General features: G+C 47.1%; 1 protein-coding gene across 1 annotated transcript in view; it reads right to left on the reverse strand.

Moving 5' to 3' along the window:
* Positions 1-1,379: 1,379 nt before the first annotated feature.
* The window catches only part of slc7a6os (solute carrier family 7 member 6 opposite strand), a 10,530-nt gene continuing 1,115 nt past the window's right edge, over positions 1,380-10,794 (reverse strand). Inside the window, exons 2-5 of the mRNA XM_079998199.1 lie at positions 9,914-10,249; positions 4,741-4,944; positions 3,357-3,489; positions 1,380-2,354 (exon numbers count right to left, since the gene is read on the reverse strand). Of these exons, the coding sequence (XP_079854325.1) occupies positions 2,221-2,354; positions 3,357-3,489; positions 4,741-4,944; positions 9,914-10,249 (807 nt within the window). The 3' untranslated portion in view covers positions 1,380-2,220. The remainder of the gene's footprint in view (positions 2,355-3,356; positions 3,490-4,740; positions 4,945-9,913; positions 10,250-10,794) is intronic.

The raw sequence follows: 10,794 nt of genomic DNA on the forward strand, positions 1-10,794 counted from the left end.
GACCTCTGAGGGTGTCCTGTGGTATCTGGCACCAAGACGTTAGCAGCAGATCCTTTAAGTCCTGGAGGTTGTGAGGTGGGGCCCCCGTGGATCGGGCTTGTTGTTCCAGCACATCCCACAGATGCTCCATCGGATCGGACAGGGGTCAGCAGTGGCGCTCTCCGGATACGCAGTCCCATACGCAGCAAGCGATGCACTGTGTGTTCGGACACCTTTCTATCATAGCAGCATTTACTTTTTCACCAATTTGTTCTGCAGTAGCTCTTCTGTGGGATCAGACCAGACTTCACAATGTGGTTCTTGTCAAAGAGGCTCAGATCCTTACGCTTGACCATTTTTCCTGCTTCCAACACATCAACTTCAAGAACTGACTGTTCACTTGCTGCCTAATATATCCCACCACTTCACAGGTGCCACTGGAACCAGATGATCAATGTTATTCACTTGACCTGTCACTGGTTTTAATGTTGTGGCTGATCGGTGATAACTGCTCCATATACTTTGTGTACACAGTATTTTTCCCCACTGACAGTGGCCAACCTCCCAGAGAAGTTATACGATGTGACTCCAGGAACAGGAGCCTGAATTTCATGTAACTGAGCTACTATTCTCTGAAACGGGGGAAACTCTTACTCTTTCAGGGGCAGAAAGAGTTAATTAAAAAATAAAAATCATACAAGCATTAGAAAAGTCATTTAACTGTTTATTCCTCTAAATTTTAATTTTGAGTGTAATTTTGTTTCCATTGTTTCTTAAAATCTGAAAAAACAACTTTCTGAAATGTCTTATTTAATGAATGTTATGTTGCAAAACATGAAGTCCATGTAAGGCAACAATAAATGTGTTCTGAGTTTGTCTCGCCACAGAAAAGAGTTAGCCACCCAGCCAAATTTGAATGATTAAAAAAAAAAAAAAAAAAAGTCAGCAAGTATATATAATTAGGTTTAAAAATTCCTGCAAAAACAAAAAGGCAGTTCCCTCTGCTCTGAGATGTTGGGGGTGTCGCCGCAGGAACTACACCCAATCGCCAGAGAGGTGCAGTCTCTCCCAAGTGCCACTAATCTATTACATACAAATCCAAACTCAAAACCAATAACAGGCTGTTTTGATTTTGTTCTGAAGTTCAAAATAGAACATGAGAGAATGCGGTATTTGTTTGGCTGCCGCGACTCCCTTACAGTGGAAATCTGACGATGGCGGAATAGAAAGCAAACTTGTATAGTCTGTGATAACTCGTCGCAACAGAGCGAGAGAACCACTGCAAATACTCTCTACTCTTATATAGTGTTAGGGGGTAAAATTAGGGGGTAAAATTTCAAAATTGACTTTTTAGGGGAAAAAAAAGTGTTTATGGTCAATGACACCAGCAATTTCAGATGTTTTCCATTTATTTTGAAATCTTTTTTTTTTTTATACACATCTACATATTTACAAAAAAAAAAAGGCTTTAATTCAGTAAGCATTCATGAGAACAAGTCATATGTGAGGAATTGTGGTGGTGGTGGTGGGGAATGTTTAACCCGACGCGCACACGCACTAAACAAAAAGTTTGCACCACGCGTTCGTATTTTCACAATCTAAACACGCGCCGACACTGACACACTACCATGCACCACAAAAGGCAAACACCCTAAACTGCAAACACGTGTGGCCTCCAACACGGACTCTAAGCATACGAGGCACAGCACGTCTAACACACTTCCACTTGGAACAAACACACACAAGTTCACTCCACCATAGTTAAAAAGAAATAAAAAAAAAAGAAAAGAAAAAAGCAAAGACACGCAGGAAAAACCCTTCCCAGGAAAAACACCTCGGCCCCTTAAAACATCTCCGCAGAAGAAGGCGCGGCTTCATCTCAACTGGTGACCGAAATCATGGGATGGTGCCAATTTTTATTTTACCATAAAATTATTATTATTATAATTTTTTTTAATTTGCACAACACCATTTTGGGGCGACACGGAGACCGAGAGCCTCCTGCAGCCGCCCCGGGAAGGAGCGGCCCGTCACCGGGGTCAAGCTTTGCTGGGTTTCTCCATCCCATAACGTCCTAAAGCAAAAATCCACTAAAGTGCTACAGCGGCCGATTCCTCTGAAACTGAACGTTAACAGAGAAGAAGCTTTCTTCTACGGAGGGGGGGTGGGGGTGGGAGGGGGGGCGGCGGGGGGGCAGTAGAGACATCCACCGGTGGGGCGGAGGCGGGGGCCGCGCGCAGGTCACTCGGAGTCGTACTGGCTGTCGTCGCCGCTGCCGTCGCGCTCCTGGCTGTGGCGGTTGAGCTCCTGCAGCACCTCCCTCTGGTAGCGCTCCCAGCTGGGCCGGCTGTAGGAGTGCTCCTCCTCCCAGAAGCCTGGAGGCCCCACACAAACACGTCGTCGGTCAAAGCGGCCGACGACGGACGCAACCACACTTCGGGCCGGCGTGCTTTGGCCCGCGGGTCAAAAGAACGGCAGGGGGCGGGGCTAGGACTTGTTTATTTTTTTTTTTATAAAATTAAAAGTGGCCTGGACTTTTGATTTCCCTGTTGGATTGTGCCCCTGAAATCAGAATCAAAACAGTCTTCACAACATCGGCAGCATCTACGCGCGAGCGCGACGCCGGAGAAACGTCCGTTAGTAATGCGGATGTTAGAGTTGGGTTCGTTTCCGGTTTTTGCCGTACGAGCCTAAACCGCTTTGATTTTACCCAAACGCACTGAACCCACATTTGTCTTATGATGCGACGCTCTGGCAAATCAAAAAGCAGCTTACGTCGGCAACCTGAGCCGATAGCGTCACGGCGCTAAATCCAACTTGCATTGCATTGCTTACAGGCAACATGACAACGTGATTTATATAATATTACGTTTGTTTATAAACAGACTGACGGAGCCACGAGTGTCTGAATTTAGTGCCGAGCCAAGACGGCAACATGGGGGAGATCAAATAAATAAAAAAAGAGAAGTTGAAACGTCATGAGAAATTAAAAACGCGACGTGTCACTAAGTTGTCCTGCTGACTGTGGTCTTATTATTATAATTATTATTTAGTGCAGCGGTGCATTGCCGCCACCTTGGGAGCAGCTGCTGAGTCAAGTGCGACACCCAGTGGTTAAACTGGGTGTATTGGTCCCGTGTTTGGCTTCATATTAAACCGGTTTGAACGTTTTTTGTTTGTTTGTTTTTTAACCGGCCCAACCCTACTGGATAATATAACCACAGATTAGAGCGTCCACTATATAACTTTACCGTAATGAAACTTAGAGACAACATTTAACGCCATGAAGTCTCAGACGATATCTAGTCTCCACTCTGGGGGGTTGTTCTCTCCTCACTACAGCGTAATGTTTTTTTGTTTTTTTTAAAGCCACGCACCGCCGTAGCGCTCCTCTCGCTCGCCGTCCTCGTCACTCTCGCTGTCGGGATACTCGTTCCTCCAGTTGCCTTCCTCGTTCTCGTCGTCCTCATCCTCGTACACCTCCTCCTCGTGAGCCACCAGGTCAGGCACCTGTGAAGAACAGCAGCAGCCGCGTTCCTTGGACTGAACAACGCGGAGCAGCCGAGGCCCGCACCCACGGGGAAAGGGCGCCGCTTCGAAAGCTTAAGACGGCTGGTACTCGCAAAGTTGGAACGTTTTTAGGGAGTAAATAATGTCTAACATTTATGAGATTGTTTTCTGGTGGAGTTTAAACAAACCACCGTTGCTTACAGTCCTCCACATAAGAGCTTTTACAGACAGGGGTTCCCTAAAGAAAATGAATGAATAATTAAAAGCCTGAAAATATGTATTTTGCTGTGGAGTGCCTTGCAGTTCCTCCACAGGGCCGTAGGGGACAGCAGACACCAGTTTGGGAACCCATGTGTTTAGATATAAGAGATGCACCGATCCACTGTTTTTCAGTTCCGATCCGGTATATGTGTCCATAACAGAGGTTATTGTTGTTGTTGTCTTTGTCGTCGTCGAGGCTGTAGTAAACCAACAGCACTTCTTATTAACTCAACTAAAACCATCAAGAACTGGATCTGGACCTTTGGATTGTACGTTAACGTCAACGCCATATTGGAACGCTCGTGGAGTAGGATTTTTTTATTTTTGTACTCCATGTAGAACATAAATCCTTGAATATAAAACAACTTACTGAAATCGGTTGAGAAATGTAAACGTTGGATTTTTATCGAGAAAACATGCAGGAAAAAAACCCATTTACTTGTATTCGTTTACAGGCCAGGACGCAACCGGCAGCTGAAGGACGTATCTGTGTAGTTTTAAAATCCTCACCCGGTGATTTGTTTCAGTGTGGCGCTGTGCAAACAGAACTACAACTCGCAGCATCTCAATGGTGACACCTATTGTATACGTCTCAATCTTGACGTATTATTTTGAGCGCCAACACAGCTCCTAGTCGTTCATTACAGGTTCATTATTTGCCGAGTCCATTTAATGGAACATTCAATTCGCAAAATAAAGTGGCGGTTTCATGGTCCAGCGCAAGCTATGGAAGGTAATTTGGATCGGCGACCTCAGTCTGAAGGACGTCAGTATCGGCACCCGATACCGGTATTAGATCGGTCCCATCTCTATATGATGTAAGATTTATAAGTTGTCTAAAACCATGTCATCAGCAGACAGGGAAAGTACAACTTGTCGACCATTTAACTCACACCACTCACTCAAGTTTGCAACAAATCCATCACTCATCCGTCTGTCTGCCTGTCCTCCAATCCCTCCATCCATCCTTCCTTCCTTCAATCCACGCACCAGCTCTCCTTCGTCTGCGTAGGCCCGGACAGACAGGATGTCCTGGATCCAGCCGGGCGTCACCGTTTCCTGGTAGTAGAGGTCGTACACGTAGTCGTCCTCCGGCTCACGATGCTCCGCGCCGGGTCGCTCTTGGGAGACGCTCAGACGCTCCCGGAGCATCTTCATGTTGTTGCACAGGATCATCTCCGGGTCCGAGGACGTCTGTGGCAGAGGAAATGATCCGTCATAATCAAAAAAGGAAATAATCGTCATGGGGGGAAAAAAATATATACATGTCAAAACATCAAACAGAGTTTCACTCCTGTCAACTACCAACCACGAAAGCATCATTCTGAAAGGCTCAGGTTTCTCCTACAGCAGCTTCATGAAGAGGGGTTTGCGTACAAAGGTCAAATCCAACATGGTGGATTTGGGACACACACACACACACACACACACACACACACACACACACACACACACACACACACACACACACACACACACACAAATAACAATTTAAATAAAGACCTGCACACACCCTGTCCATCCCATGTCCTTTTAAAATGGAGCAACAAATGAAACATTTAATGAAAACAAAAACAGGGTTTTCAAAATCAGTGATCACCTAAATTTTTCAGTATTTGTATCTGTGAGCGATCCTGGCAAATATCCCAGAGTGAGTGCAAAGTTTTCATTCTCTGGAGAAAAACATGAACGAATAACTTTAAAATGAGTCATGCACCCCAACGTACCAAACACTGAGAAATGATGAAAATGAAAAAGAATATAGTTGGTGTATTTATTTCAATTTGATTGGAAATGTGTGATGGTCCAGGGTCTAGTTTTCCAGAACCATAGCCTGGCGATATACTAGCGATGACGAGCCATGAAAGAATCGTTCGAAACAAACAACTTTTTAGTCCTCGTCTCCACTAACCCCTTCACTGACTAACCCTCCTACCTGCTACTAGATTCAAGATTCAAGATTTGTCACATACATATACATACTTCCATACATGTATGCAGTGAAATGTAATGCAACGCACCCGGTGATAGCACACAATATGTCCTAGGAAAAAATTAAAAATAAAATAAAAAGTAGAAAAATTTCTTTCTAATAGACCGACTAACTGACTCCTAAAACGTAATACAATAAGTGGAATACTTATAGAATAAGATAAAAATATAAAGAATAAAATACAATAAAAATAAATTGAAATAAAATGGAATAGATAGAAGGAATATGCCTATGTATATACAGATATGTGCATTTAAAGTGGCATGTGAATTAAAGTGGCATGTGAATGTGAATAGAGGGAGTAGTGTTTGGGATAATACAGCACAGTATACAACAGTACGGCGCAGCAATACGGCATCACGAACAACCCTGAACAGTGATACAGTATGCGGTACAGTATGCTACATACAGTACAGTAGGTAGTGGAGCCTAGTGTATGGCTCAGTTAGGACCCCTGGTGAGGTCAGCGTTGACAGTTCTGATGGCTTGAGGGAAGAAACTCCGTCTCAGTCTCTCTGTTCTCGCTGCGTGACTGCGGAGGCGCTTGCCTGACCGCAGCAGCTGAAACAGTCCGTTGTTTTCAGGGTGAGGGAGCTTGACATGTACTTCCCCACCTTGACCACCTGGGGGCGGCCTGTGAGGAAGTCCAGGATCCAGGTGCACAGCGGACCATTCAATCCTAGCTCCATCAGCTTGACAGCCAGTCTGGTGGGAACTATGGTGTTGAAAGCTGAACTATAATCAATGAACAGCAGTCTCACATAGGCCCCCTTCTGGCCATCCAGGTGTGTGAGCGCGGTGTGCAGTACCTGGGAGACCGCGTCATCCGTGGATCTGTTTTGCCGGTACGCAAACTGCAACGGGTCCAAGGTGCGGGGGAGGGAGGCGCAGATGTAATCCTTAATCAGCCTCTCGAAACACTTCATGACCACCGAGGTGAGGGCCACCGGACGGTAGTCATTCAGGCAGGTTGGAGAGGCGATCTTCGGGACAGGAACGACGGTGGACCTCTTGAAGCAGGACGGGACCACTGATTCAGCCAGGGAGATGTTGAATATTGTGGTGAACACCGGAGCTAGCTGGTTAGCACAGGTCTTCAGTACTCGTCCAGATATGCCGTCTGGGCCCGCAGCTTTCCTGGTGTTCACCCGCATCAAAGCCCTCCTGATCTCGTGCACGGACACTGAGAGTGCGCGCTCATCCCCAGCGGTGTAACTCCAATTAGCCGGCGAGCTAGCGGTGTTGCTGCCAGACTCGAACCGCGCATAAAAGGAGTTCAGTTGGTTGGCCAGGGAGGCGTCCGCACTCGTGGCTGGGGAGGAGCTGCTCTTGTAGTTTGTTATTGTTCGCAGCCCCTCCCACAAGCGTCTTGTGTCCCCCCGCTCCATCTGCAGCTCCACGGTGTCTCTGTACGTCCGTTTAGCGTCCCTCACCGCCCTCCGCAGATTGTACGACGCGGCTTTGTAATTGTCCATGTTACCAGATACAAGACCGTCGTTGTAAGCGGCCGTGCGCGCATTCAGAGCGCAGCGGATGGATTTATCAACCCATGGTTTCTGGTTTGGAAATATCCGAACTTTCACCGTGGGAACGATTTCATCCGCCAGCGTAGCCACAAAACTCACTACAGCCTCCGTAAACTCGCTGACGTCACTTGAACTTGTTTGGAACATGTCCCAGTCTACGTCAGTCAGAGCGTCCTGAAGCGCAGCCTCCGATTGGTCCGTCCACCGCTTCACTTCCCTCGTCATCACCAGATCCCACGCGATCAGAGGCCTGTAAACAGGAAGCAGCGAGATCGCGGCGTGATCTGATTTCCCGAAAGCAGGAAGCGACACGGGCTTGTATCCGTTCTTGTAAGGAGTGTAACAATGGTCCAGAGTTCTGTCTCCCCTGGTGGCACACGTCATGTGTTGGTGGAAATTCGGCAGAACTTTTTTCAGGTTGGCCCTGTTAAAGTCCCCAGTCACCACCACAGCCGCGTCGGGATGTCTGTTCTGAAATCCGCACAACACATCGTGCAGAACCGACAGAGCTGCGTCGGTGTCCGCTTGCGGTGGGATATAAACGGCTGTATTGATGACCGTGCTGAATTCCCGGGGGAGATAAAATGGACGGCATAGTATGGTCAGCTGTTCCAGGTTCGGCGAGCAGGAGTGGGAGAGGAATTTGGTGGTGTTGGCGTTACACCAGCGGTTGTTTACCATTAGGCAGACGCCTCCACCTTTGGATTTCCCCGACTCTCCCGTTCTGTCGCCGCGGAACACGGAGAAGGCCTCGGCTGGACGTATGGCTTCATCCGGCACCAGTGGGTTCAGCCATAGAGGACGCAGAGGACGCAACAGTTCCTCGTGTCTCGCTGGAATTGAATCCTCGCTCGAAGTTCATCCATCTTGTTCTCCATGGACTGGACGTTAGCAAGAAGGATGCTTGGCAGAGGTGGACGGTAAGGTTGCGTCCTCATTCTGACCCGAATGCCGCCTCGTTTACCTCGGTGCTTCCTCTGTGGGCCCGCTCGTGGAACAGCGACTCCATTTTTGTTGTAGTTGTTGTTGCGAGTGTTCCCGCGTAGGATTTCCGCCGGCCACTCTGCTCCCACGGATAAAAAGTCCCGAAGTTGTTCGTTTAGGGAAATTTTTATATCCATGAGTGCATCGCGGTCGTATGAGTTAATTGTTGATGTTTTTCTGGCGAACATTGTGATAAAAAAAGGAAAAAAATACTAAAGAGTAAGAAAGTAACCGGAGCGCCGGCGCAGGCGACCGCTAGGGGCGGCGCCACTATCGCCCACGATCAGGAATTTGACTCGGGAATTTACTAGCCAGGCCACGTCTCACTCACACTATTCATACTTACTGTATTTGTGGAAAAGGAACCACCTTGCTTCAACTCAGTACTCGCTCGAGTCACGGGATACAAATCACTAGCCATAAAATTTATTTAATTCAAACTGATTAAAAGAAAATTATATTTTGCCTTTGAGAACTCTTGGTCTTTCAATCTTTTATCACAATGAGATGGATCATTTTCCCGCGGCGAGCCCGTGATGGATCGTGTGGACCAGTGGAGACCGGGAGAGGGTGGAACCGGCTGGTTCAGCGGGTGAAAATGAGTGACCGGATGTCTTGTTACTCGGCTGTAAATCGAGCTGAGCAGCTCTGAGTCTGACTTGTGAGTCAGTGAGATTGGCTCTGATTGGTTGAGGGCTTCTTCTGCGCAAGTCCCCAGGAACAGCGGCGGGCTTTGAGGCCAATTTGACTTGGTAAAAAGCATTTCCCCCCCCCCCCGCACACAATCATGGGAAAAGGAGCGGCTGGAAAATGGTGGATTCATTTCACAACCCCCCGCGAAATGACTCGTTTCAAGATCACAATTTGATCCATTTGGTCCGATAACATTTGGAAAGTCTTGAACAGCCACACCATTAAATTATTTTATCCTATTCGAGGCCTGCAGAGGCCTCTGGCGCGCATGCTCTGGGGGCTGGGGCTGGAGAGGGATTTCCCAGTCACCCGAGTCACTGACTTGGTGACTCGAAAACCCGACTCTCTTTAGTGAGTGACTCATAAAAACTTGAGTCAGTAAAGAGAGTCGAACCTCCCATCTCTACCATATACTACGGATTACTTTTTGAAGTGTATAATACAGTACAGGCAACGGTAATCTATGCATTAATTGTGATACGCTGTTTGTTTGCAGTGGAAGAAATTCAAAATAAAATCCAGAATCTGATGACAGTATTCCAGAGTGAATTCAACACCATTCAAATCTAAAAAGGAGGAGGCCATGGAGTTTGCTTTAGAATATAAGTTGCAGCAGTTGAAGAATACCTATATAATATACCCAAGGACAGGGTTAAAAAATGTAAACATAAAATGATAATATTAGGTTGCTGGAGAGGAGTGAAGATAAATCTGTATTAAATTTGTATTTATTATTTTATCCGTGCGGTTTGGGTTATTGTGATCCATTTAAATTGATTTAAAAAAATCTTGTGATCTATGTATGAATTGAACTGCACTTGCAATAAAATTACCAAACATTGATGAAACAGAGGACCTAGATTTATTTTCTGTTTCCATGTTATGGCCTAAATTCCATTTGAAAGTTGCCAGGTGCTTCAGGTCCTTAAGGGACGCTGAGGTGCATGTTGTGGTCCCACTCACTCACCTTTCCAGTCTTGTCCGGCGCGGCCGCGTCCTCGTGCAGCAGATCCACCACCTGCACGCCCCCGAGGGCCCGGCCCTCTTCCTGCTGCTTCTGCTTGTTGCCCGTGTCCTCTGTGTCCCCCGCGACGTCAGTCTGCCGGGTTTGGGCCTCCGCCGGCTCCGGCAGCCCGCTGCGGTGGCTGGAGAGTATCCGGTAGCGCTCCTCCCGCCGCGCGCTCCACTTGGCGCTGCGCAGGTCCCCTGCGATGCGGTGGGAACTGCCGGCGGAGGGACGCAGCGCGTGCGCAACACGGGGCCGGGCCAGAGCCTCACGCACCTGCCTCTGAACCGGAGCATCCTGGGAGGAGAAGGGAAGGAGCTTATTACTTCTATATACACATACAGGGGCTTCAGAAAATACTCAGACCCCTTCACTTTTGGCACACTTTGTGTTGTAGATGTCATTTTAAATGGATAAAAATGCCATTTTTGCCCATTAATCTACACTCAATAACCCACAATGACAAAGTGAAAACATGTTTAGAAATTCTTGTAAATTTATTAAAAGTCAAAAACTGAAATCTCAAAAAAAAAAAAAATAATCACATTATAAATGCCACCTCGCTTCCGCCCAACAGATATCTTATTGACCAATGCACCTGACCACAATTTGGAGTGCCACAGCAAAGGGCTGGAATACTTATGTAAATGAGAAATTTCAGTTTTTGATTTTTAGGGGGGAGGGGGGGTAGCTCAGGAGGTAGAGCTGGTGGTCTAGTAATCTAAAGGTTGCTGGTTGGATCCCAGGCTCCTCCTGCTAGCATGCTGTAGTGTCCTTGAGCAAGACACTTAACCCCTCATTGCTCCTGATGGCTGCGTCCGTCGGTGTTTGAATAATTGTAA

This window comes from Zeus faber (genome assembly GCF_960531495.2).
Source record: "Zeus faber genome assembly, chromosome: 3".
NCBI classification, from domain to species: Eukaryota; Metazoa; Chordata; class Actinopteri; order Zeiformes; family Zeidae; genus Zeus; species Zeus faber.